Source organism: Aspergillus lentulus, assembly GCF_001445615.1.
Source record: "Aspergillus lentulus DNA, contig: Alt09, strain: IFM 54703, whole genome shotgun sequence".
Classification (NCBI taxonomy): Eukaryota; Fungi; Ascomycota; class Eurotiomycetes; order Eurotiales; family Aspergillaceae; genus Aspergillus; species Aspergillus lentulus.
Genome location: NW_028322117.1, coordinates 2187990 through 2215725, shown reverse-complemented (window position 1 = coordinate 2215725; position 27736 = coordinate 2187990). Strand labels below are relative to the sequence as shown.

Here is a 27736-nt window from a genome sequence, read left to right as displayed (position 1 = left end):
CAGGTCAGACTCGGCCACCCTCCTCGTTCTCCTGTCGCCATGTCATACCCTAAATTCAATAGTTACTTTACTTTACTTTGCTTCATTATTCTTTCAACTGGTCATCGCCATAATGTTGTTTCAATGTTTGGTCTGAGCTTTTCTTTTCTTTGTCTTTGTGGACGCATGCGGCGTGCCGTAGGAGAGACTCCGAGCCAATCACCGAAGACGGCCGCACAACCAATCAGTGGTTGAAATGGGTCCAGTGACATCCGCCTAAAGTAACGGGGAAGGACCCGGTCTGGCCCTTTAGCCTGCCCACTAACCCTAATCCAGCGAGCCTACTGATTACGTAGCTAAAGCCTAAGGTACCTTTGCTTTCCTGGAGGAGTTCATTTGCTGCCCCCTTATCGCTTCCCTGTGCTTCCCCCACCTAATGGTAGGACAAACACCCCCCCGGGCCCATTTGTTCTCATCACTAGCACCATACCGGAAGGTACTCATTGAAGGGGGACAAAGAGATATCGATGAAAGAAAACGAACAGAAAAGAAGATGAGAGATCGATTCTCCACTCGACCCCTTAGCCCACTTACCTACGGAGTACTCCGTACTAATCAGGGGATCTAGACTAGAAGCTCAACACGCCTGTAACGATTTTTACTTTTCATAGGTCGGCGGCAGGGTTTATCCAACTATCAGGAATAAAGGAGAGTATGTCTCCTTGAATTATGATACAGTCATGTTGCTGGCCCCTGCCAAGTTATGATCCATGATGCACCCCACTATCAATGTTGCACGTCGAACCGGGTGGAGCAGAAGTCAGCTCCTTCCGCATGAGACATACCACCTTGACCAGAACATTCGGTCTCGACCATGATGCTTTGTCGAGAATCGGACGGACTCTGTCTTTTGGCCCCGTCAAAGAAAGAAAACCCTATTCCGGACCTGGTCATCATCGGACTCCCATATAGCCGCAAGGAGTATAGCTTCCAGCGGGAGTCCACTAATGTGAGATCGATCTCTGCCGTGCCTTGCCTTGCTTGCCGCCAAGGGCCGCTGCAAGGCGTTTGTTGTATCTGGGAGTAACCAATGCCTTGGCTCCTACTGCTTTGGCTGGCAGTCATTACGTCAAGATGTCGAGGGTTCCATCGCGCTGCGATTCGGAGAAAACGCCATCTACCTAGCTTTACCGGAGCCACATCTCTTCTATCCCATGGAACACTTCACTTCCCATGAGACGATGGGCCGATGGGCCAAGATGCATTTCGTTCCTGAAGATAACATCAGTATTCAGCTAGATTGGCTACACGGAGCGCGCCACGTCTGGAACTCACCAGAAAAGGTACTTGTCCGGATTTTCACATTGTTTCTCCTTGGTGACCATTACCCATTGCTGGCCAGTCTGGACGCATGCGTCTTCAACGTTCACCCAGCCCGGATCCTGGTTTTTCCCAAGCCCGTTGGAATCCTCCACCCCGGCAGCGAAGAGCTGCCAGTCTTTGATAAGGTCTGCCATAAATGCGTTGGTGTCGAACAGGTAGATCACGCCTTGCACCCATTGTTCTGCGGCATCACGCAGCTTGCGATTCCAATACTCCGTCAGCTTGACCGTGTCTTTGTAGCGACTGACGCGCTGTTCGGCGGCTGTCGGCTTAAATGCCGGTAGGAAAGTCACATCCGGTGTCAGTGTCAGAATGACTTTGAGGTCATTTGTGACCCAGAGCTGAGAGAGCACATTGAGCTGGTCCATGATCACCTGGATACTATGATCAACCACACTAGTCGAATCTTCGTAGCTCTTTCCGATCATGTTCCATAAGTCCCAGATTCCAAACGAGACAACAATAATCGTGTTATTTTGACGAGACGCGATCTCCTCGTCGGACAAGGACTGCAGGGCTGCTCTCTCCGCCGTCGTCCATTGTTTCACTTGCGCCTTGAAATCCGCCAGCGGTGTCTTGTACAGATTGAGCATGGCGCCCGAGAGCTCCTCGTTGTCCACAACGGACCCAATGTAATTTCCTCTTAGAGATTTTGCTGTTTGCGCCATGTTTTCATGGTGACAGGAGTACTGAGTCTCATGATTAGCACACCGCAACATAGCTCTCCGGTTGAATTTGACCAGGATATCTCTCACCATTGAGCACAGCCATTCGGTCCATACCGACCCCTGAATCGCGCCTGCATTGTTGTCGCTCCACGAATCACCAAAGACAACCAATCTCCGATCAAAGGAGTCCGCAGCGTGGAACTCCGTAGCCGCCAAATGGGGCGGAACTACTCGGCGATAATAGTGCTGCGAGGCGAGGAACAATGCTGACACCAGAATGCTACATACAGCCAAGGCGCACAAGGCGTAGAATCGGTTGAAGAGTCTCATCTCAATCAGCCGTCGAGGCCAAAACCGACAACACAGCAATTGCAAGGTGCGACGGGAGGCTGTTCTCCAAGTGTTCGTCGATCGGCGGTTCCCCCTTTGTTCTGCCTCCTGAAAGACACCCGGGGCGATCGGGAGCAAGAACGAGACGGAATATGTTGATCCTGAGTGGCGTAACGGGAGACACGTCCCCTATGATGGATGCGCTCTTCCCTCCGGTGGCAAGCGGACTGGCGTCAATTGACTCGGGAATACGGAGTAGATTGTAAGATACTGAGACAACGGTCCATAGGGAAAAGGGCAAGGAAGATGAGGATAGGGACCGGTATTATTATTCTTCTTTCCGGCACTACCGTTCCGCTCTGGAACTGAAGAGCATGACAGTATTATTTAGTGTGCAATAATTAGCAATTTTGGAGTTAGCCAAGTGGGGGGTGGATAATGGATCAAGTGTTCCAAAATTGGCAGAATCCGCCGAAATATAAGATCTCTGAAGGATTTATAAAAGATAAGCGATCGCGATATACAATGCAGGAAGGAAAAGGGGCAAGGGGGACGCTGTCTAGGAAACGAAATTTGATTATGACACCATCAATTTTATTTGATCACAATCGCTGGACGCCTAAGCAAGTGTAATTTGGCTGGTTACTTGAGTTGATAAAGGCTGGTTCCAATCATCCAACCGATTCCATGACAACTACCGAAGGTGGACATCGTTCGATGATGGATACAGTAACAGACTGCGCCTCCGTAAGGCTGGCCGCGCGGCAGTGTTACAGTAGTAGTAACCTATCGCGTGCACAACCACAACCTCCTTTCTGCAGGTCCGCATGTGTAGACAGTGATGCATTTGTCATATCTTAAACTTATGAAATACCAATAGAGGCCAGGGATTCAAATCTCCTCAGCTTCAACTTTATCCTCCTCTCTGAAAACGATTTCATGGATGCAAAAAAAGCGGACGATGACGACTTGGGGTTTGCAACCTGCGCCACCAAGACTTACGTTTCTGGTTGTGTTATTCTTGCGCTTTGGCTGTCTCGGCCCTTGTAGACTCCGCTGGATACTTTTCACGTCGCGCATTTATCCGTAGGCGGCCTTTCTTGTTAGATCGTCTATATCACGGAAGATCCATAGGGAATATTGAGGTTCAATCTCTCGTCTGCGATTTGATTCGCTAATAAATATTGGTGGGGTTGAGGAGCAGGTGTGCATGCTATGTGATCTGAGGAGCATAAATATTTCTCCATGTATCAATGATGATTATGGGATGCGTATAGTGTTAATGCTACTCTGGATCGGGACTATCACTTTAATACTCTCAAGTTCTATTGGATATGCAAAAATCCAAAGTTCTTAACCTAGGTACTGTTGAGAGGCCTCAGGTACCGATAACGATGGCACAATCTTAGTGTGATATTGCTGCATAAGAGTCCATCAACAATACGTAGCAACAGAACAGACACCGATGTTTACATCGGATCGTGCGACAAACCAGGAATATATAGTCAGGAAAAGCAGTTCAATCTCTATGGCTACCGTCTGGGATCAGCCATACCAAGGTTCAACAGACCTTCGATATACGAGCCATTGGTTCATTCAAAATGGTTCAATTTAAGCCCAGGACCGCGGCAGACAATGTATCCCGGAGAATGAGACTCCTTGCCTATATCTATACTGTTCGTTTCACGGGTACCAGTCAATAGGTGAAACTACCTTAATCACGACTCTGAGTTGATACCTCAGGAATAAAACACCGTCTGCCGGTAAAAGTCCATGCGACCACAATCTGTGATTTTCTGATCACCAGCTAAGAACTGATAATTGAGATAATATATTGGAGTAATTATTTCATTAAAGGGCCAAAGAGCCATTCAGATTATTCTTGCAATAAGATTGATCTCTTCTACGAGGACGAAGGAGCCAACTGACAACAATGGGTTAGAAATGGGAGGGGCTGACATAAGAAGCCCTACCGAGAGGCGCTGTACCCGACTCGGCTAGTACATCTTAGTCATCCGCCCACACAGGGAAATCTCGCTACACCACAGCAAAAAATCCCACGAAGAACGAACCTCCGACGACCTGAACCTCCTCGACCTGTCGACAAACCCGCGCCTCCGTCTTGACCGCGCACACCCGTCAAGATGAAGCTCAACATCTCCTACCCGGCCAATGGGTCGCAGAAAATCATCGAGGTTGACGATGAGCGCAAGCTTCGTCCCTTCATGGAGAAGCGCATGGGAACCGAAGTTAGCACACCCCCAGACCTATTTTGCTTTACGTATCCGGCACCTCGAAACCACACAAGAGAACTTTTTTCAGCCGGAAGAGAATTGGATATCGAATGGAGAACAGAAGACTGATTCGGGCTGTTTTTTCTCACTAGATTCCCGGCGACTCCCTCGGTGATGAATTCAAGGGTTACATCTTCAAGATTACCGGTGGTAACGACAAGCAAGGTACGATTCGAGAATTCTGCTTGCCCGCAAGCAAGCAATTGTGAAATGGCTAGAGAAGGACTCAGTTTGCTGACGCTATAACTCTAGGTTTCCCCATGAAGCAGGGTGGTACGTAACGACTGCAGGAATCCCCATCAGAGACAAGTCAGAAAACTTACGGATATCACCAGTTCTCCTTCCCACTCGTACCAGACTCCTGCTTTCCGACGGCCACAGGTAATTACGCACTTGCCAATATCGAAATATATCCAGAGAATGCGTCGCTGACGAGTCAATTGCAGCTGCTACCGCCCCCGCCGCACTGGTGAGAGAAAGCGCAAGAGTGTCCGTGGTGGTATGTCTCGAACCGTCCTACAAACAGAAACAGCCAGAGAGAAGGAAACGCGTAGTTGACACTTGTCATTGCAGCCATCACCAACTTCGACCTCGCCGTCCTTGCCCTGAGCATCGTCAAGCAGGGTGAGGGTGAGCTCCCCGGTCTCACCGACACCGTTGTCCCCAAGAGACTCGGTCCCAAGCGTGCCACCAAGATCCGCCGCTTCTTCGGTCTCGACAAGAAGGACGACGTCCGCAAGTTCGTCATCCGTCGTACCGTCACCCGTGAGGGCAAGCCCGACTACACCAAGGCCCCCAAGATCCAGCGTCTGGTTACTCCCCAGCGTCTCCAGCGCAAGCGTCACAGGATTGCCCTCAAGCGCCGCCGCGCTGAGGCTGCCAAGGAGGCTGCGTAAGCTCCCCCGTGTTTCCTTCAGCCCCGACTGTCGTTGGGAATCCGCTCTTGCTGACATTCTTCAAACAGTAACGACTACGCCAAGCTTCTGGCCACCCGTGTCCACGAGGAGAAGGCCAAGCGTGACGAGCTCCGCAAGCGGAGAGCGTCTTCGATGAGAAAGTAAATGTTTTTTCTCCGGGGGTTAATGGTCGGGTTACGTCTCTATTATGGCTAGGGAAGAGGGGTTTTGAGTTCAACGCAGGGGCGACCCAAGTGAAGAAGAAGGCCCTTGGGGGAAGAGCGTCTGCGGAACCGGGCCACTTTGGTGTGCAAAACTAAAACTCAATTCTAAGAATTCAATTTCACGGAGTGAATGGGAAAAAATGTTAAAGAGTTCTTGTTCCTACTTGCTTGGCTTGCCTCTTCTCTCAACCATCGACAAAGGTCGTTCTTTTTTCCCCCTTATCATCACTCAGCATGGCATGGTAACGGTTCCGCGGGTTGCTTAGCACTGCTTACCTGAATGAAACGAAGCTCTTTTTTTCTCTGGTTTTTCTCTCTCCTAGAATGTCTGTATTCCCATGGCAATCTGATTTTTTTTTTTCAGCTTCATAAAACAATCCTGGTCTCGTAAGGTGGTGTATCAACCACGGTAGCCTCGTCGTACCACGCGCTGACTGACATTACATTTCTGCATGAGTCCTAGGTAGGCTAAGCATCCAAGCATTACTGGAAGAAATCCTTATCCAAATAGGTATCGATTTGATTAACCATTGAGCCCTAAGCAACAGACTCCATATCGTCGGTGCCGCACCGTGTATAGGCATGAAAGCAATCAAGAATGCAACCGGCAGCCATTCAGTATTCTATATATGTACAAAGGTATAGATTTCAAATTCAGAAGCAAAGTGCCTACTTTTCCCTCCATCCATTCTCTTGTGTCTCATGCATCATGTCCAGTATTCATGTTATAAATAGAAAAGAAAAGAGAAAAAACCGAGGTTAACATGCCCTACAAAGCTCGACAAAGAAAAACAGAGCAAGCTGATTGACAACTTTCGTAGAAGGAAACGCAAATGCAGTGGTAGAACAGAGCCGTCAAGAACAAGAAGCCACCTTCGACCCGTCATAATGAAAGGGCCTGGAGTACCTCTCCGATGACTTCAAAAATTCTTCGATTCTGCACAATTCTACGCGACAGCGTGCGAGAACAGAAAACTGACAGATTCACCATTGTGTGTGCGTCTGCAAGCCTCTGCCAGCGTAGGGCTGATATCAATGGTGTCAATCTTGTCGCACATCTCCTTCTTCTCCTTGTGGGGCACTGTGTTGGTCACGACGAGACGGTTTAAGCAACTGTTGTTAATGTTCTCAATGGCGTTGCCGGAAAGAATGCCGTGTACGACAATGGCGTTGACTTCCTTGGCACCGTGCTGCATGACAGTGTCGGCGGCCTTGACGAGAGTACCACATGTATCAGCCATGTCGTCAACGATGATCGCAATCTTGTCCTTGACGTTTCCAACGAGAACCATGCGCGAGACCTCGTTGGGACGAGGGCGTTCCTTGTGAATGAGAGCGAATTGCAGGTCAAGACGGTCCGCAATCCCCGTAGCACTATCGAAGACACAGTCAACACCTTTGCGATCGCACATGCGGGGTAAAAACACTCGTGCTTACCGCTTCGCACCACCGGCATCGGGACTGACGATGACGCAGTTCTTCACATCCAAGTGTTCCCGGATCCACTTCAACATGCTAGGCTCGGCATACAAGTTATCAACGGGGACATTAAAGAAACCCTGGATCTGACTGGCGTGGAGATCCATCGTAATAACATGGTTGCAGCCGGCGGTTTGGAGCATGTTCGCCATCAATTTCGCGGTGATCGGCGCACGGCTCTTGTCTTTCTTATCTTGGCGCGCGTAGGGAAAGTTGGGGATGACAGCCGTGATGCGACGGGCCGAGGCAGTCTTGCAAGCATTGATCATGATAAGAAGCTCCATCAATCCGTCATTGATATCGTTGGGTTTCGTGGACTGCAAGATGAACACTGCAGGGAGCAAACGAGCAGGTTAATTCAGTGTCCCGATACCATCGCTGTACCACAGGACAATAGGGATGGGAGACAGTACCATCCTCGTCTCGTACACTTTCACCAATTGTGACACTTGTTTCCGAATTCGAATACTGCAGGACCATGATCTTGGTCAACTCGATGCCGAGCCTGCGATGAAGAAACGCTGTCAGTCACCGCACCGCAAGGTAAATCTTGACTGTGAAAGCGCATACCGAGCAGCAACGAGGTTCGCAAGTTCAGGGTGACTGTTACCAGTCAGAAGTTTGATCGAATTTGTGGCCATGGCGTCGAAGGCTCAATGGGACTGGAAACGGTGACGAAAGGAAAAGGCTTCAATTAGATTCGGGTTCAGCTGCGGACAGCAGCCGGGAGATAGAGTTAATAACAATAAGAACGTATATTCAGAAGAAAAGACGTAGAGTCATGCTAGGGAACGATCTAAATTTCGGTAAATTCAAGGATGAAGATCTAGATGAAGCCCCGCGGGGGGCAACTTTGATCGAACTTTTCCCCCCAATCAAACCATTGCCGTCCCGTGACTTCTGCCTGCTGTCCCACCCCGACTCACCGCCTTGTCCTAGGTAAACGAAGCATTGCGAGGGGAAAATCAATACCCAGATTGACTTGAAGTCTGGAAACAAGGGGTACGCTTGGCATCCTTCGTACTATATCAGATAGAAGACAGATGATGTGAGAAAGAACGACATACTCAGAAAAAAAATGCGAGAGTCACGCCATTCGCCTGATAATAGCGGTCGATAAGCGCCGGACAAGAGATAAGATCATGGTATATATTTTTGAACGGTCTTGATGACAAGCACTGATCTTATCCTGAGACCAAGAACAAGAATAAAATCTCATTACGCAGAAAAGCATTGGAGGGACTTCAAGTACTAGGGTGGATAAGTGGGATGAAACTGCTTTTGTTTATTCTAAGAGATCCGGAACTACATACATGAAAAACAACTTGTAAGAAAGGTAACAGAGCGCATGGACAACCATCCAGAGATGGGCTTTTCTGTCCCTTAACAGGAGATCTGGTTGACCTGCACTTCAACCAGTGTCCTGATAAGAGACCGTCCGAGTCTCAGGTCGTTCCCCCCTGCAGTGCCGTCCCTGAAGAATTTGACCAGAATAAATGATACACACGAGCAAAGAAAAGGAAGAAAAAAATATCTTGAACGCCGTTAAATGCTCAAGCATCAGAGAGAATTAGAGAGGAAAAAGAGAAGTTGTAGAGAACCAGAAGCCATCATTCGACGAAGAGGGCATGAGAAGAAGAACCACCAGTCTATGCGAATCCGAAATAATCACTGCCAGCCGTCATTGCAGTATACAGACGCTGTCTCAGAGTCTCGTAGCTGTCATATTCTGGAAGATCAAGTTCTGATTTCTCAAGTTAGTCCCAGAATTCCATAATCTCAATTTCGTAGCGAAAACTTACGGTTGAAGCATGTGTGCGAGCTTGGAAGACGATCCTTGTTGCCATAGTCGCGATGAATATTGAACTTGCTGACCCCGTTCATGCCTTCAAGCTCCTTGAAACCGTTGAGTGGCACTTTGCTTGTCCCTGTAACGAACTGCAGGAGTTTGGCACGTTCCTCCTTGTCAAACGAGCGGACAGCACGCCAGAACCACTGGATTTGCGGTGACGAGGCAGAATAATTATGATACTCGGTATTGGCTTTCCAGTCGTCCACGTCAATCTCAGGAAGACCAGAGATTAGAAGTTCAAGCTCTTGTTCGTTGAAGATGGAAATCAGATCAGGAGGAATGATTTCGTGGAAACCTATAAAGATAATGAGTATTTATTGTCATGATTGAATTAAGCAAAGAGAAAAGAAAGGAAAGCGGCATACCTTTCAGGAAATTGTCAAGCTGGTCCTTGACAGATTTGACCAAACGGTAATCCACCACACGTTGAACGTATTCCTCCTTATTCTCCTGAGTCACCGGGATGTTGCGGCCATTCTCTATGAGATCAATCACCTGCTTCTCGCCAAAGTCATCAGTTTCGACGGCGAAAGTCTCAGTGATGATGTCGGTAATATCGTTCTCTAGCATCCAGAGCAAAGACTTGTAATAATCAAGGTCAAGCGTTTCCATGTCCTTGATGGAGACCGATCGGCCGAGAATGCATTTGTAGACTGCTCGGCTGAAATGGCAGTCGAGAACGCGCCCTTCGTAGAGAGCTTTGCCAATGATGCGCCCAATGAACTTGAAAAACATCAGGTGCTCCGAGTTGACGCCACTCAGGCGATTCGGATGGAAGGTGGTACGATCAGCAGCAACGGGGATGAACAAGGCGTAGTTGGGATTGAACATGCCACGAGCAAGAACCTGGAACCATTCTCTGGTCACACCTCCGGCATCGACGCCTTCCTCACCATGGAAGCGCACGTTTAACTTGCCGTACTTCAGTTCATCCGCCGACTTAAAGTACAGAGACTTGAAAGAATCAAGGAAGACTTGGTCTCTCCTGACAGAAAGTTGAAGAGGGGGATGAGGGTGGCGAGGCTCAGCACCACGAGAATGAAGCTTGCGAGTAAAGTAATTGCGCTTGTTGTCAAACTCCAGAACCTTGGGATTTTTGACCAACAGAGAAAAGCTCCCACTCATCAGTCTAGGATTTTGACGAACAAGTTCGTTCAAAATCTTGCGATGATCTTCCGTGAATCTGAAAAACAAGCCTTCCATATTCAAGCCAGCGTCGGCCGAAGTGGTAGACACAGACAGTTCTCGGCTGTTGCGAGCGATGGAGGTGTCTTTCAATGTCGTGTTCTTGCACACAACCATCAACGCCTCGATCAAAGGTAGGAGGATAGTAGCCACGTTCAGCATATTTTCTTTTTGACGGATGACAGCCAGGCATTCGCTGAGCTTAGCCCACAGAGGTCCGAAAGTCGAGCTCTCGTACAACGTTTGGAGGACATCTTCCTTAGCCGTAGAGTCAGGTTCAGGCGCCTTAACCTTATCCGCACGGTTAGGATCGAACAGATAGTCAAGCGCCGTCAAGACACGCAACAATTTGGCTTGGTCCGAACTGGCTGGTGAAAACTTCGCCAGAGCCAAGCCCTGCATGTCTGTGCCTGTTCGGGCCTGGTGGATATGAGATAGAAGTTCGTCCAAATCAGTCAGAATCGTGGTGCAGAGACTCAGGGCCTGGTTGACAAGTTCGTTGCCAATGACGTCCCTAGCGCCCGGAATAGCTGAAAGATTGTTGATAGTCGACAGCGTTTCTCTGAAAGTCTTCCCGTTGCACTCTCGCGCAGCCAAAATGTGGACAACCAAGCGAAGATTTTGATCAGGAACAACAGGAGGTTCAATAGTCTTTCTCCTCGGCTTCTCATCGTCCACCGTCTCCTTTGTTGCCTCGGGCTTGTCTGCCTCGACCGGCGCAGCGTCTTCTTGTACTGTTGTCTGAGCAGCTTGCGGCTCTGCACCTTCAACAGTAGCGCTGGGTGCATCAGTCATGGTTGCGTCGGTGCCAGCTGCCGGTTCCGTAGTTTCATCTGGTTGTACTGCATGCTCCTGGTCAGCGATTGGTTCCGCCACCTGCGCCTGCTCCGGTGTTTTGCCTTTGTCTTCTTCTTCTTCTTCTTGTTTTTCCTTCTCACGACGAAGAAGTAAGGTCAGTGGCTGCGTAATGCTATTCAGTAGACTAGAAAGCTGTTCCATGCAGTTCGGGTTCTCCATGATCAAGCTGCGGTCAAGTAGATTGAGAAGAGCATTCAGGGCAAATTTGTTCGCCTTGATTTCCTTGCCTTTGCCTTTGCGGGATGTCTTCAATTTCAACGTGGAAGCAGGATCATGCTCCGTAAGGAAGAACCACGCAATGTGGGGATTATACTGGGATAAGAAAGAAAGAGTGCCCAGACACTGCTGCACAACCATAATTGGAGTAACTTCGCTGCTGACACTCGATGAAGTGTGGAAAGCCATGTTACGCTTGACGGACTGAGGAGTCTTTTGCACCGAAGAAGGCTTTGCACGTAGCGAAAGATGAGCGAAACTGCGTTCAATCGCCGGGACGTCTACACTCCCATCTTGGAGGATAGACAGAAGAAGGCTAATGACCTCAATGCGATTTTGACGATTTTCACACACGTTGTGAAGGATGTCGTTCAACTGATGGCGCGCATTTCCTTGAAGAGGCATGAACATCAGACGGAGCAAAGTAGCAACGCCAGCTTTGTCGAGCATTTGGACAATCTGGCGTCGTTGTGGCTTCTTGGTCTCTTGATCCTCAGCTGGTTCATTTCTAGGGCGATGATCGGCTCGGGTAATATCGCCGAATTGAGCCAATCGTCTTCCTGGCAGAGCCCGTGCCTCAGTAACGAATTCCGGACCTAGAGTAGCAAGAATTTCCTCGGGTTGGTCCGCAAGTACAGCTTGTCGCAAGGAAGGATCCAGGGTAGCAAGGAAGCTGGCAGCGTCCATATCTTCGGCGTGAGCTGGGGCATTGGCAGCCGCCGCTTGCCTGCGTGCGCTCTCGCGCTCTCGGCGGCGACGGTCAGCTGCTTCTTGCTGCAAAAGTTCTTCGCGAATATCCGGAGGCAACGCCTCCAAGAACTCCTGGTTAATTTCGCTGGGCTCCTCGCCAGCTGCGGCGGCCTGCGAACGCTGTTCCGCTAGTTGTTGCATGATAACCTCTTCTCGAAGCTCTTCAGGCAGTGCCTCGAGATACTCAGGATCTATTTCCATGCCGGTAATATCAAGCTGACGGCCGCGGATTGTTGTGTGCACTCGACGAGCAGGCTCGGACGGGCCACCTTCAGCCTGGGTTGATGGTTCCGCAGCCTCTTCGATACCTGTTTCTTGAACGTCGTCCATCGGCTCCGAGACGATCCCTGCGGCTTGACGCTCTGCCTCTTGCTGCTCCCTCTCTTGCTGACGTCGAGCGTTTTCTTCCTCCTCCTTTCGTTTACGCTCCTTTTCCTCTTCCTCTCTAGCGATGCGTTCTTGACGTTCACGCTCGGCCCGCTCTTCCTCTCGTCGCTTGCGCTCCTCTTCCATCTGTTTTTCACGTTGCTTCTCTTCCTCGATTGCAGGCGGAACAAGGATCTTCAGCAGAGAATTCACGACACGCTGTGTCTTCTCCACGTAAGTGCTGCTGAACAGGATGCGAGCCTCCTCTTGCCAGCGACTTCTAGTGGTGGCCAAAGCGAAGCTTACGGCTTGAGAAGGATCGTCGCGAGTCCGAGCCGGAGGAGCCTGTGGTCTGCCAAGGCCGAAGATGTCTTGAATACTACGGTTTGGCAGAATTGCCCGCCTATCGACGTGGACATGTATCCCGTCTGGACGAGTTATCACGCCGAAGCCCGGAGTCGCTTGTCCGGAAATTGCCTGCATGATTGCGTTCATGAAGCTTACCGGGCTGTCCATGGGAACAAGACGTCCGGTAGAGACAGGTTCCATGCCATGGACCCAATCGGTGAAAGCTTCATTGCCGGGCAAGCGAGGCTGTGCAGTTTCTGCACCCCGATCGGTTCGAACAAGAAGAGGATTAGTGCCGTCGTCGGTACCACGAGCGGGGATTTGTGTACGGTGGAATCGGTAGGGCTGAATTGGAACTATGCCATGGCGATTGGGCACCATTCCGGTAACGGCAGCCCAGGTCGGTTGAGGGCCGCGGAATCGCTGGTGATGTCCGCGGTGCAATGGAGGCTCGTCGCCATCCCAACCCCACGGATCGATTAGATCATCATCTATTAAATAATGATATCAGTAATTTTTTTTTAGCGATGGATGGGCAATTAAAGTCATCGTACCATCGTCGAAGCCTTGGTATGATCCTTCGTCCTCATCAATGCCCTCTAATTCCTCCTCAAGCTCGTCAATTTCGTCATCCTCTAGAATGCTGTCAGCAACTTGCACGATTCCTATGGCGACCAGATCACTGACCGTCGTCATCATTCAGATCATCATCGACCATATCATCATGAGCATCGCCGAGGCTATCGCCCTGAAGATCCTCGACACCTCCTGCGGCTTCGTTCAAGACACGGAACAAGTCGTCAAAACGCTGGCTATCACCGCGACGATCTGCTTGTCGAATATCGGCTAGCTCATCCTCGAATTGATTCATGATTTCCGCTTCCTCGTCATCTTCGGACATTTCCTCGCTTTCCCATTCATCTTCGTCACCTTCCTCCAAGCTATCGTTGTCATGATCACCGGTTATCTCGCCAGCGAGGATCTCATCGTCGTCCATATCGGACTCGTCATCTTCCTCATCGTCTTCTTCGTCATCCTCGTCGTCTTCGTCGTCAATCACGACTTCAATATCCATGCCGGAATCACCCGGAAGGCCTTCGATAGGTCCGACACCCTCGATCTCGTCCTCCTCGTCGCTAACCACCTCGCCGTCATCTTCGGGCATGTCTTCATCATAATCCATCTCGTCACCGTACTCGTCATCATACATCTCGTCGTCTTCCTCCTCCTCTGACTCTTCAGAGCTGGTCTCCTCCTCATGGCGAGGCTCTAACATTCCCAATGTAGAATGGCGGAAAAGATCAGGAGTCTCTTCCCGGTCATCATCAAGATCAGAGACAGACGTGGCCGAGGAGATTTCGTCTTCCTCGGTATCTCCAAGAGTAGAGATGTCCGACGATTCACTTAGGATGACGGCAGTTTGTGTAAGCTTGTTCAGCGGACGCAGGATATACTTGATGACCCGCTTGGATGCCGGGAAGTTGAGGTCAATCTCAGCAATCGAGGCTGTCAAAGCGGCAATGAAATGCTTTTCATACATGGTCTTCGCGAGCTGCCTGGTGGACGATGGGAAAGTCGTGTCACCCGAAACGAAGGCATACCCACTGAGCATTTTGTCGAACAGGTCCGCAAGCGACATTAGCCTGGAATATTTCACATCCAGCTGTTCATTAGACGCATTCGCTTCCTTGTATGTCCGTAGGGCGTGCTCCAAAACAAAGCGCCTTACGAAAGCGAGCTCGGGCTCATCTTCCTCATTGGCAGTCTGATCGTTGCGACGTCTTCCGGTGCCTCCAAACTCACCGGTTTTGGTGCACAGAGCGACGAGTACCCGCATTGTCCAAGCAGAAGTGTTACTTCGCTTTTTGAAGGCAACTGATTCGTCATGCTCCATGGTGCCCACAGGCACGAGAACATTCAGCAGGTAATTCAGAATGCCCGACCGGGGTTTCGACGGCGTCGTTGCAAGGGGATCAGCCTTGCGCGAGAAATTTATGAACTCGACTTTTGTGCGATTATAGGAAGACAGAAGTTCGGTCAGGCATTGCAGGAGGAAACACCGGTAAATGTAAATAGGGTGCTCATCCGCCTTAAATGGAGGCTTTTCCGGTTTCTTGGAGGTACGCGCACCCGCCAGTTCGGCGCTGGAGACGGACGGGGTGGGTTCATCGGTCGCCATTTCTATATCAGTCTGAGTTTCTGCTTGATCGTTTACAGCTGAATCCCCGGCTTCAGCTGGGGGTTCCCTGTCTTCGACATCCTTGTAGGACAAGAGCTCGGACAGTAGATAGTGGATAACGCCGTCAGGGTTCTCTACCACAGGTGGCTTCAAATCCGCAGCTTTACCCTTTTCTTTGTCATCCAACGAAGGTGCACCACTTGAGACGTTATTATTGCCAGTGCTCATGTTTCCAGCACCTTCTCGAGCCGATGAGGACCCTGGTGAGCCGCTGGTCTTGTCCGACTTCAAAGTAAGAATCTGTGGGCGTTGACGGTTATCGTACCGCTGCAACTTCAGCTTCTCATTGGATACTTCGACGAATAGTTCCGGCGACCTCAAGACCAGATGGTACATCTGCCGAACGTAACCGGTAGTATCGATCTGACGAGATGATTTCGACTCGAAATTGGCCACAATCTCGCTCCTCATGATCTGACGAATGGTGTCCTCGTCTTCGACGATATGTCGCAGGATCAACATAAAAGCGCTCTGAAGTTTCTCGTTCGTAGAACTCGACAGTTGCTTAACCATAACGAAGAGGCGCTGCAAGTTTCGCTTCTCCCCAAGTCTGACAGCTATGCTGCGACTTCGGGTGAGAATGACGAGGATTCGACACACAGAAAGAGCTAAAGTGTCATCCTTCCCAATCCTAGGTAAGATTTCGACTATGGCTTCATAAAGTTGAGTCTTCTGATCCAGGGAAACCAGAGGCTCCTCAAGCTGCGCCGGTCCTGCGTCATCAGAAGTCGAGTTGTCGCTGTCGGGCAGATTCCAACGAATTTGAGGAGGCTGCGCATCGTCCGAAAGCAGCTTCTCCAGGATAAGCAACACATGCCCAATCCAAGGGAAAGACTCGTCCGCTGACTTTTCTGGAGAGACTTTGACGAACCCAAGGAAGGTTGTGAAACATTCCTTCAGCTCGCCCAGTGTAGCAGTATACATGTCTTTGTCTTGCAAAACCAAGGCAAGCAAGTGGGCATAAGCTGCTACCTTTTTGCCAGCAACTTGGAAGTTTTCCATCTGCAACGAGACCAAAGACTGAACAAGGATCTCACCGACCTCTCTGCGGAAGCTCTCGGGGTCACTGTGCTTCTTTGTCGCGGACGCGATGAGGTCTGATAATTCGAAGGACACGTCATGGTGCTCATTCAGAACATCCAAGCAACGCTCGATCAGATTTGAGCGAACCTTTTCACGTTCCCCGTCCAAGTCTTCAACCGTAGTGAGCTCACGTCGTCTTGAGGACTGTTCTGTAGGTTGCCCTGAGGAGGCTGCTCCTGCCTGGTTTGAGCTCTCAGATGAGTTTCCTGAGGCATCGGCGTTGCGGGCATTTCTATGCGAGGACATATCACGATCCTCGCCAGCCACGCTCTGCTCATCATTGAGGATTTGAGTCAACGCTCTGGCCAGAAACTCAGTCCCATTGCCAAGTTCATTATCGGGTCTATCCTGGTCTTGCTGCTGGCGAGAACCGTCATCAGTTGACCGTCCGGATGCCTGAGCAAGGAGCATGGCGAGAGTGGAACGTTCCAAGAATCCGCTATTGAAAGGCGGTGCGTCACCAAGAGCGGTATCTTCTGACGTCTCGCCACCAGCAGAATCGATATCTTCCGGGTTTGGTGGGACTCTCGGTGGAGCTCGCAACCGCTTCTGTGCCCTGCAGTACTCTTCAGCAGCAAGGTATACGTTGTTGCAGCGATAGAGAGCTTCGGTAGCCAGATCTTTGTCGAATTCTTTTTCTTCGTGTAAGTGAGTGACGCGATCCTTATTGACTACAACAGTCTTCCTTGTCGCTTCTGCTAGGAGAGGCGGAGTGTCGGAGCGGCGAGCAGCTCCAGTCTCATATTCGCCGTCCAGCGATGAACGAAGGATGTCAACTAGACATTTGACCACAGAGCTTGACGACTGAGTTGCAAAGTCGGAATTCCACAATTCTCGAGCCATTGGCAATATTTCCATCCGAAGATCGACCAAAAATTGGCCGGGTTGAAAATAGTCTGGCCGATCTCGATCCCGATCACCAGTAGTAATGGCCTGTGTCTGGCTGGAATCAACAATGTTTTTGCCCGAGGCCAATTCCGCGAAAAAAGAGAGAATGATCTTGATGCCTCCATAAGCAGATGTAAGTCGTGCGGAAACATCATTCTCGGACTCGGAAACAGACTCTGGCGGCGTGAGAGCCTTGACCTCTCGCATGAAGACGTCGCAAATCTCTTTCATGACTTTCAACCCGTGTCTTTTCTTGAATGCGAACAGAACAAGGGTGAGATAGTGCGAATGTGGACGTTCGGCTGTAGCTGTTACCACAACTAGATTAGCATCAGGGCGACCGTTTACAGCTCGCAAATCTGCGAGTAGGAAAGTTAGAGCAAATTACCTTCATAAAGCAGATGCGAAAACGACGAGAGGATGAGAATAAGGTAGGCGAATCGGTGCTTGGGATTGTCGCTTGAGTTCGGAGGAGTAAACTGTAATTGATTAAGCACAGCCCCGGCAATGGCGTCAGCTACCAAGGTTGCATTCTGTCTCTGATATGAGTCTACCCGCCGCTTTCCTATCAGACCGAGCCCTAAATTGTGGAAGAAACCGGTGATCGAAGAAGGCAGGGAACTAAGGAGATAGCGGAGTGCCTGCACATTCTTGAAAGCTGCACCACCCTCTGGTACCTTGGTGGTGGTATCGTTGAACTGCTGCACAGCGCCTTGCAGTTCCTGTCCACGGTTTGCTGAGCCTTCTGGCGCAGATTCAGCAGTGCTACCTTCCGCAGTAGGTAGTTCAGTCCCTTCGTTGGGCTTGTCCGAGCTAGCTGCTTGTGCTTTTGTAGCCTGATCCCAAGTGGCGGGGATATTTTTTTCGAGAAGAATCTCCTCCCAAACGCAAGCAGCATGCAAACTTCCCAGAGCGGAGATGAGGACGCAGTATCGATCGGCTAGGTTGACTTGAGCAAAAGCAGAAGTGTGTTGGCTAGGGCGGGTCTGATACAAAGGCATGGAGAAGATTTCACGAAGCAAATCTGTAAGAACAAGAGTGGCAGCCATATGCTTTGCAAAGTAGGTTCCATTGGTCTTCGCGATGTCCAAGGTCTCCTTGCCTTTCTCCTCGGATGACTCCTCGGTGGCTGGTTTAATCAGAGGTGCAAAGAAACCTGAATCCTTCGGTTCAGACCAGAAGCCAGAAAGATTGTTGACAGCAGTCTCCGCTCGCGTGACAAGGGACGGCAAGACCAGGTGCGGTTTGGTTTCCGCCAACATATGCACCAGTACCGTAAGCTCCTGATTTGCATCTGAATTGTGAAAGTCGAATGGAAGACTCTGCAGAGTTGCGAAATCCAAAACGAATTCAACAGCCCCCGATTCGATGAAAGACGAGCAATTGGCTTGGTTTTCAAAGAAAGCGCCGAGGAATCGTACAACAGGGTAGACGTAATCCGTAACTGTGAGGCCAGCCGCATCCACGTCCTGAGGCTCTGCATATTCTGGGGAAGATGGGAGAAGTTGAGTCAGGTCCCCTAGGTTGAGTTTTCCACCGTTAGGAAGAGTGTTGGAAGTCAATTCTCGCACGCCAAGGTTTCGAAAATCATCTAGGGATGCGTCCATTGCAGCACCGATCTCGAGGGCCAACACATCGTAATCACCAGAAATTTGAGGCTTTCCTTGAGGACCTTCAACCCACATCTTCGTTCCCATGCCATGTGCCCAAGCCTTGCTCTTGCATAGCAGACCGACGCGTGCTACCATCACAATGATAGCGGTCATGATCGACGCTTTCAGTGCTGGATGATGCCTCACCAGTTCGTCGAAGGTGGTGCCCAATGACCGGACGAGATTGTGGTCATCCTTTAGACACTTTACGTGCTGGGGATTTTCAAAGATCTCAAAAAAGCTTTCCAACGCGTTCGAAGACTGGAAGAGCTCAAGACCAGATGAATTGAGACATATGGCTCCAAAAGCAGAGGGTATGCAGGACAGTGCTTCTGCAGCAGGCATGATTCCAGGGGCGAGACGCGCAACCTTCGATCTAGCCATGTTGTATTCTCGGTCTTTCTGTTCGCCATGCGGCGAGGGACCACTCACGGCATCAGATGGTAGAGGGGCTGGTTGGTCACCAGGCTGGGTCTCAGGTGCAGCACTCTCCGTCTCGACAACCGGGGGTTTCTCTGGAGTCTTGAGCTCAGATGAAGTCACGGCCTCCAGGAAACTCTTGCTCAATCCTGCTTCGGCAATGACCGCATAACTGGTAGGTTCATTGTGAATGAAGCTACTCAGAATGTTAACGGCGTTGCTCCAAACATGTGATCCGAATACCAGAGCATTCTCGAATACGAGCCGGAGGGAAGTCAGCAATTGAGGCGAGTCTATCAAATTCCGTAGGACTCTATCAAAGCCACCGCCATTGTGTTGCATGATGTGGTTGACGAAGCGGAACATCCATCGAAGGGTTTGTTGTTGGAAATATGGAATCTGATAGTCGATCGACGGGGTTTTGTGCTGCGGGGGAAGTCCAGCACCCCTGGAGACATTCTCAAAAGATGTCTTGGTCTCGTAGTCAATAAGGTCTGAAATAGCGTCAAAGCCCTTCGCATTCGTGAGCGTCGCGAGAGCATCACGGACCGCATGAACAAAGGTATCGAGAAATTCCATGACACGTGAATAAACGCGGCGAGCCTTCTCAGTGCGAAGATTCAGGATATCAACAAACATCGGTATCAACCCAGCTGAAACAAGGGTTTCCGGAGTTCGAGTGCTTGAGCCAGGAAGCGTGCGCAGAAGAGCAAGTAGAGCGTCCCGCCATTCATCCTGGCAGGCTTCATCCTTGTCACTTTCGTCCGATGCTAGCTCATTAACAGCTTTTCGAGCCAAGAACATGAGAACCCCATGATTGACATTGACGCTCAGTGCGGCACAAACGTCAATAGCTCGTGACTTGTGCTTTGCTAAAGCATCAAGGGCGTTTAGACTCAAGGTCTGCAGAGTACGGGAAACCGGAAGATCGCCGCTTGCACCGAGATGAACTAGCTCGCCCAACTGGTAGGCAAGCTGAAGGCGTTTCGGTTGTTCGTTATCATACTGCAGAATCCTCTGTTGGAACAGCGACTCAGGATAGACATAAGCTAAGTTGGTAACTGCAAGAATTCGGATAGCAAGAATCTGCTCTCGAGTGGAATTAGATGTGGCCACACCCTGGGCGGTACGGATTCTGTGAAGTAGTTCGTACTTCGACTCATCCGGCAGCTCATCCAAATGCGCAGCGAGAAGATCTTCAGCTTTCGATGCCGACACCCTGGAGTAAGGGATGTCAAGAACTTTGCCTCCGCGCAACGCTTCCTCAGGTTTTCCGGAGGGGGAATTGGTGATGGAGCCCGGTGAATCTTCCACAACTGTCGTACGACTTAGTTGGGGAGTAGGATGGGTATGACTTCTCCGAAGAGGCGTCGGTGTAGTGGGAGGTTGTGACGGCAGTCCAACTTGCGCATTCTCCGATGCCAACTTGGCAGGTTCTGCCGGGGCCGAAGGATAGTAGATCAAGCGCACATGACCCCACTCATCCCAGGTGTCAGATTCGCGAGTAATCGAGATCAAATCATTAGCATTATGTCTGGTATGAGCTCCTTTCTCCTTTCCTTTGGTCCCGGCAGTAAATGGAACAGGCGCCTTGCCGGACGTGTAAGGGCGGGGAAAAGGTGCGGCAATCTTCTGGAGCTTCTCTAGGTCGATGTTATAGTGAGCTGCCAACAAGCTCTGCTGAAGATGGGAACCGCCACGCTGACGAGAATGGTATCTTTGTGCCAGGCAAAGAGCCAACCGGAGGGTAGACTGAAGAAGAGAGAGTGAAGTGGTGTTCAGAAGCTCCCCTAAGCGCTCGCTGCTGTTATACAAGCTACGATTTCCGCATTTCTCTAACAGAAGCCTGGAGAAATCAAGAATCGCTTCCACGAGTTCCCTATCGCCCTCCGGCCCGTATCCCAAGGCATTCAGTTTGGAATCTGCATCCTCAGAACTGCATTGACCATCGGGGCTCGTGTATGCGTCGATCAAAACATATCTGCCAAAAGGCTTGGTCTGTGGGCCGGCGTTGAGAGCATACTTCTCGATGACGGACGCGAGGATATCGTCAAAGCGGTTCAATACATTGATCCAGTGATACAGATCACCTCTGGGAAACGGCCATAAGCGAGAAAAGGTATTGAGATGTAAGGGCAGCTCTGGTACGGAGATAGTCGTGGCACGAGCTACGAATTCTGTCAAGTATGGTGACTGGAACAGGAAGAAAATTTTCAGTCAGCCTGCATTCCAGAGCTGGAGATCGAGCGGGGTGAATGAACTTACAATTGTCGCCTCATGCTTTTGGCTGGCCACCTTCTTAATTCTCCCCATGATGATGTTTTAAAGTAGACAGCAACTCATGAGGAGGCTCGCTTCACCCGCGCTTTGCTCCTCCTGGTGAGGGTGGGGAGGTCGTGAAGACCCAAGTCGCGCAGACCGTCGCGGAGGAGCCTTATGACGTTTCGGGCCTTCTCTTTCTCAGCAAAAGCCCAACGAACGGAGTAGGACTAGGATAGAAGCAGTAAGTGTTAGAGGAGGAGGGAATTAGTATGGAGTAAAAGAGTCTGTTTTCCCCAAGTAAAAAGTTTGGGATGGGTGAGAGAAAGGTGGAGTGAGATGATGCGTTCTGTAGCAGCTTTGGAAGTATCGATAGGCGTTAAAAGTTCAGAGAAACAAAGTGCAGGTCGCTTCTCTGAAACTCTAGCAACCTAATCGGTCAAGAAGGAGCGAGATGGGTATCGAGAGACACTCCAAAGCTGAGACAGGATGACAGGAGGTGGTGCAAAAGGTCAAATGAAGGATATGTTGAAGTTTGGAAGGTTCGTGAAATTATCCAGATGATGGAGCTCAGGTGCTCTTCCGTTGCAAGCAAAGCAGAGAACAGCCCGGAGCGGGTGTTCTTCCCCACCGAACAACTCATTCACTGATGCAGACTACGCCCTAGAAAAATTTCAAAATAACACCCGGCATTCATGCATGCGAGCATCAAGAAATTGAATAATATTCTTCATACCTCAATTATTCATTAGGTTCTCGCTACTTTTATCTCACAAATTGTAGTCTATCTCCTCCCGTATGATGTCAGGCAGGTATAGAGGCTGCATCAAGACCTTCCTACGGTATCTCCGGCCAAGTCCGTCTTCGATTTTGATGCTTGATCCCATTTTCCCTTCCTTAGGAACCCAGCACATGGCATCTGTCGTTGCCAGCTACCTTCCTCCCTAGTCCTTCGCGGTCAGACAGCCCTACCTAGTTGGTGTCTAACATCCACTACTGAAATCGAATGCTTCAGATGCTACCCCCATCAGCCTAGAGAAGCAGATCGATGCCATGTAGAATTTCTATTTAACTTATATGTATACACACAGAGACATTGAGCAACGCCAATTTTATGTCCAATATAACAAGCCCTTCCAGCGAGCTGCGTCAGTCAATACGGGATCCAATTTTGACCCACCATCTCGATCACTCCTTTAATTCTGGCAAATCGCCATCCCACTGAATCTTCATCGTCGTTGGGAAGGGGAAAAAGCCCGCCTGGTCCGCAGTCATATACATGGCAATTCCACCAGGACCTGAAAGCTTCTTCAGGTGGCCTTGTCCACCAGGCGCCCGGCGAAGGTTATCCAGCCGTCCAATGACCTTTAGCATGGTCGTAAGCGCGGTTTTACAAAGACCAAGCCCGAGACACTGGTGGGGCCCAAAGCCGAAATGAGCGTATAGATTCATGTCACGGTCGAGTTTAACCTTGTCGGGCTCTGGAAAACTGACAGGGTCCATGGAAGCCGAGACCTGAATATATCGTCAGCAGGGTGATCGCAATTGCAAATTTTGATACGTGGATTACTCACCAGGTTACAAATAATATGCTGGCCTTGTTTCAGTGTGATCTTCTGGCCGTTGTCCTCGACAACTGTGGGTTGTGCAACAACTCGCGGCAAGGCAACCGACGACCGCATCCGGGCGCCCTCCATGAAGCTATAAAGTGTTAATGAAGAAGGACGACATAGAATTTTATAATGCTTACTATCGCAACAGTAGATCGTCGGCTTCAGGGGTGTCTTCCTTTGCCAGCCGATTGATCTCGGGCAAGTGAACTGAGCCTTCTTCTGAGAGGTAATAGTCAAGTGACTGGGAGAAAAGCTGTGCTTGGTTGGCTACCATTCCTCCAGCAGTTGGCAGAACGTGTGTCCAAACGATTTCAGGCGCTGGCATCCCGCTGTCAAGCAGGCGCTGAATCATATGGACACCATATTCGCTGAGGACATCGTGCCGATGTAGACTATGGACAAGATTGGCAATGAAACCAGTCTTCTCGATGAGCTCAACGTTAGCCAGCGTCAGCTGGCCAAGCTGTTGCGTCACGCCCCGAGCCCCTTGGTTAAGCTCGAAAGACTTCCCAACATCTGCATCGTAAAAGATGGAAGTGAACACGACCGCCATGATTTGGTACAACTCCGACTCAGTGAAGATGCCTCGGGGATTGGATTCGGTTTTCAATGGTAGCGAAAATACGGAAGCACAGAAGTGAACCTGCGCCAGGTTTGCAATGTCGCGGACGATATCAACTTGGTTGACACCAGCAAGCTTGTAAGAGTACCTGTGCAGCAGCTTCAAAGTAATATCCTCATAGAACTTCTTCACTTCAGTTTCCCATTTATCACGGTAGAGGGCCTTGCCCATCATTTGACGTGACATGGCGTTCGGGGTCCTGTCACCGGATAGCATGAAGTCTCTGCCGTAAGGCTGATTATTGTGGCGCATGAGAAACTCGATCTTGCTACCCCAAGTAACCTTGAATGTCTCCTGGTCCGATAGTATGGACATGCAGGCCGAATGGGAGTTGATGAACTGGGGCGGGGGCGTATAGTTGGGGCGATCCCAGCTATACTTATCAGCGGTTCCAAGTTTGGACAGAATCTTCTTGTTCTCGGACGGTACGACAAGGGGGAAGTGAGCATAGATCGAATCGCCCCTGAAGTGGTTCGGAAAAGCTCGCAAGACAAGTTTGTAGAAGACATGGGTCTGGTCAACCGAATCCTGAGGCTGAATCTCACTGTACGCCCAGTTTGTGAGATGTTTCGGTGTGAAGTCGACGGTGTGAAAGCGGTCACCACGAACCAAAGCGACGGCGTCAGACAGAATGGCTCTTGAGATCGTAAAGTTGGTGCATAGTCCACTGCCAGGAGCCATTGACTCTTTCGCGTCTTCCAGGATGATACCAGGGTATATCTCAACCCGATCAGGATGGTCGTAGAGTCGCTTGAGCTGGTCTGCGACGTGTGGATCCGGGTTAATCTCTTCGAAAGTCTTGTAGGGAGCCAAATTGAAGTATTTCCTGAATTCGTTCAGGGTGGCCAGATTCCAGGAGCGGGCTTGTTGAATCCCAAGCGCCTCGATGCTCCTGAAGACGGTGGGAACATGCAAGGCACCGAAAGCACCCGCGCAGTCCTCAACGCTTTCCTCGAAAATTTTGACTAAATCATCGTCGTCATACGACCCATCTGCCTTGCGCTGCAGTCCAGCAAACGGACGCTCCTGAGGCTCTTCTGGTAGCTTAGCCTCCCATCGACCAAGTCCTCGCAAGAAGTCCTGCAGGGAGATGTTGCTGGGATCCTGCCCAGGGAACAATTCTTGGTACATATCTTCAGTCCATTTCTGATCTCGCTGGGAGATGCAAGAATGCCAGCGGTACACAAGGTTAAACTCAGCAGCAACTTGATTACCAGTCGCCTGAGCAGCTGCGCTGCCAAGTAATCCGTCCTTCATTTCAGAACGGGGGTCCAAGCTCCAGATGCTGTTTGTTCTGTTAATATTCAAAATGGTGCGAACATAATCCTTCAGAATGATGTTGACGTAGAGACCGCATGTCACAAGTCGACCGGTTTGGAAAAGATCGTTGTCATATTTCGCATATGCTGCGGTGTCGGACTCTTGCGGCTTTGTAAACCGGCCTCCCTCGTTGATCATTGCAAGCTTCTCAACCACGTAGTTATGGAAACGATTGAACATCATCAAGACTACGCCAACGCCCGGAGGGAATCCCAGAATGCGTTTTGTTGAGAAACAGTCAGGCTTGAGCTTACCGTCCTTGAACGTCCTGACAAGATTCTGTTCCTCTTGATTGTTGCCATACAAAGGTGACAGATCCAAGTATGAAGAAGTGAGGCTGATTGCTGGATCTTTACGGTCCGTCTGGAATAAATCTGTGTATATTTGTCAGTCCCATTGTCGGCCCTTCATTTGCCAAGACTTACCATGGATAATGATGGATGCAATGTAGAATAATACACTAGATATTTTATTGGGATGTTCTTTGTACTCTTTGCGAGCCAAAAGGCAATCAAAAAGAGTTTCGGGATCTGGTAGGTTCGGAGACTGCGTGGTTTTGGGCCGTACAGATCTTGCATACGGAGTCCCAGCCGCACCAATATGTGGCCAAAGCACGTTCTGTTCCAGTGGTCAGCAAGCATTCTAACACCAGATGTCATTGAGCCCTACATTGCCAGAGCCATCCGCTCTTCGGTACATTGCATCACGGCCAAGATAGCTGCTCGTGCGGTCAGAAGTAAGTCAGAGAATATCACTTCATGAGAATCCACATACGAGATTGGTGGGTGCTCCAAGTCATTCCACAGGGTGGTCAAAAAGGTATTCGTCAATTCTTTACCAATTTGGGACGTTGAGGGTAAGCCAGCCGCGAGCTAGCGTGTAGTCAGAATCAATACACCAATTCGCCATTAACATACGCGGATAAACTGACTTGGACAACTCGCTCCATGATATACTTCCTGTCGTCCAAAGCCTCTCCAGTTAAGGCACTCTTCGAGACATCCACGAGAGTCTTAAGATCGCCCAGGTCAACGTGGGGAAGATCTTTGAGAATGCCTGTCTTCACTTGCTCCGTGACATAGGTGCCATCGCCTGTTTGGCTAGGCAGAGGCCGCAGCGACGCTGAGACAACCTGCTCGAGCTGAGCCAGGGTCTTTGCAAGTCCACCATTGGCTGAACCGGTTTGCTTCTCAGACATGGCGGATATAGTGTGCAAAACAAAAGTGGTTGGGTGGAATTACAAATGCACTACTAGGTCACATCAGCACTGGGCACCTTTGCGAGAAGAAGAGGCATATAAGAGGCCTGCAGCACCTGATACATCCACCATGCACTTTGCTTGTGGGACATCATTGTGACTCACCAATTTGCTGAATATCAGAGTCGAGGATATATGTGGCATGCAAAGCGAAATCACACTAGATATACAAATAGCACAGCCAAACAAGGGTACAGAGGCAATCGCTTTGCTTAGCAATTAGGAACCATCGATGGGCCAGTGGACTGGAAGGAAATTGAGAAAATTAGAACGAGGCCTCCTGGGACCAACGTCCCATTAAGTACGAATAATTGGGCATGGATTGGAGTACCAAATAATTATGCAGCTGCAGCTGCGAGAAACGAGTGCGGCTGAAGGAGCCTTGCTCATGGCCGACGGAGTCAGCAATAATAATCATTCCCATAACCATCATCACCACCACAGCCATCGCTCCAGGCGAAGAATGCCCCACAGGAGAGTGTGCGCGATATGGCCATTTGATTCGTGCACGCACAAGAAGACCAACTTAGTTTGGCTGTCAGCTGGGGACATTGCCCATGGCTGAGGAAAAGGCCAGAAAATGGCTGATGGCAACGATGTGGAGAGCTGAAAGACTAGGTAATTAATACTTATCAGTAGAGCATGGAACATGCTCCTATGGAGGATGCATATGCAGTCCACATCAAATGCAATCTATCCTAAATTCATGATAGCGTTCGTTCATCAATGATGGGGATCCCACAAGGTGTCGACCAGTTTCGCCAACCACTGCTGCTGGAGTTCTTACAAAGCTAAGAACATGGCTGATCGGGGAAAGACAACCCGGTCGATCTGCGAATGGTGGGTTGCCAGTCTACCAACATCTTGGCTGGCAAATACGCAATCATATTGTCAGAAGTTCATACCTAAGGTAAGTTCATAGGTAAGTCAATAATTCGAACGCGACACGGGGATAGGTCAATTCAAGATTCCAGATCCCGATCCCCGTCCGCTCATGAGTCGTGACGCAGCCGATAGGCTGCTCATATGATTTCCAATCACGAACGCTTGTATCAAGGTGACAGATAGATAGAAATAACAGGTTCACATTTAAGTCACTTAAGATTGGTTCAGAAGGAATGGTAATTGCAGGCGACGACAGTGGGACCCTTATGCAAGTTAAATTGCCGCTAAATAGTCCGGTAAGAACAAGGCTGGCTGAGTCCTTTAATTCAGAGTAGTTACTCGTACAGCCTGACAGCAGTAGAGGGTGGTTCGCGTATCGGGTAGTCTAGTACATAATTCATATCCTGAAACTCCACAGGCAACGGAGAAGGCCGGCTGACAGGCTGACATCGAGCAAGGGCCAAGGCGCTTCTTGGTGCTATGATAGCTGACTGAGTCCAATTAGTGTGTCCGCCTCTGTTCTGACAGGTTGCTATATGTTGGAGTCTGCATTTGATCATAACATTCTCTTCTTACTGCTGTTGATTGATTGAATGCATGCACACCCCCGACCCGCCACACACTACAGTTACCCTTTTCGATGGTAGATCAAGACCACGAAGTATTCTC

The 27736-nt window shown here is 49.9% G+C and overlaps 5 protein-coding genes across 5 annotated transcripts; 1 reads left to right on the top strand and 4 right to left on the bottom strand.

Moving 5' to 3' along the window:
• Positions 1-1166: 1166 nt before the first annotated feature.
• ALT_5550 (SGNH/GDSL hydrolase family protein) lies at positions 1167-2360 on the bottom strand (the record flags this gene model as incomplete). Its single annotated transcript, XM_089599926.1, has 2 exons — positions 1167-1251; positions 1315-2360. 2 exons carry the CDS (start codon positions 2358-2360, stop codon positions 1167-1169), a joined length of 1131 nt encoding a protein of 376 aa, XP_089455803.1.
• A 2144-nt stretch (positions 2361-4504) lies between these two features.
• Positions 4505-5715, top strand: ALT_5549 (40S ribosomal protein eS6; the record flags this gene model as incomplete). Its single annotated transcript, XM_033554690.2, has 7 exons — positions 4505-4609; positions 4747-4819; positions 4907-4927; positions 4990-5035; positions 5101-5153; positions 5228-5546; positions 5619-5715. 7 exons carry the CDS (start codon positions 4505-4507, stop codon positions 5713-5715), a joined length of 714 nt encoding a protein of 237 aa, XP_033410581.1.
• A 1006-nt stretch (positions 5716-6721) lies between these two features.
• On the bottom strand, positions 6722-7894 carry ALT_5548 (ribose-phosphate diphosphokinase; the record flags this gene model as incomplete). Its single annotated transcript, XM_033554691.2, has 4 exons — positions 6722-7148; positions 7212-7584; positions 7667-7758; positions 7824-7894. The coding sequence occupies 4 exons, from the start codon at positions 7892-7894 to the stop codon at positions 6722-6724; spliced, it is 963 nt and encodes a 320-aa protein (XP_033410582.1).
• Positions 7895-8902: 1008 nt separating this feature from the next.
• Positions 8903-21423, bottom strand: tom1 (E3 ubiquitin-protein ligase TOM1; the record flags this gene model as incomplete). Its single annotated transcript, XM_089599925.1, has 7 exons — positions 8903-8997; positions 9056-9400; positions 9471-13319; positions 13383-13463; positions 13516-17358; positions 17427-21303; positions 21376-21423. 7 exons carry the CDS (start codon positions 21421-21423, stop codon positions 8903-8905), a joined length of 12138 nt encoding a protein of 4045 aa, XP_089455802.1.
• A 1134-nt stretch (positions 21424-22557) lies between these two features.
• Positions 22558-26122, bottom strand: ALT_5546 (peroxidase/cytochrome P450 family protein; the record flags this gene model as incomplete). Its single annotated transcript, XM_033554693.2, has 7 exons — positions 22558-22884; positions 22944-23070; positions 23120-25298; positions 25350-25542; positions 25594-25642; positions 25699-25796; positions 25856-26122. The coding sequence occupies 7 exons, from the start codon at positions 26120-26122 to the stop codon at positions 22558-22560; spliced, it is 3240 nt and encodes a 1079-aa protein (XP_033410584.1).
• Positions 26123-27736: the final 1614 nt, after the last annotated feature.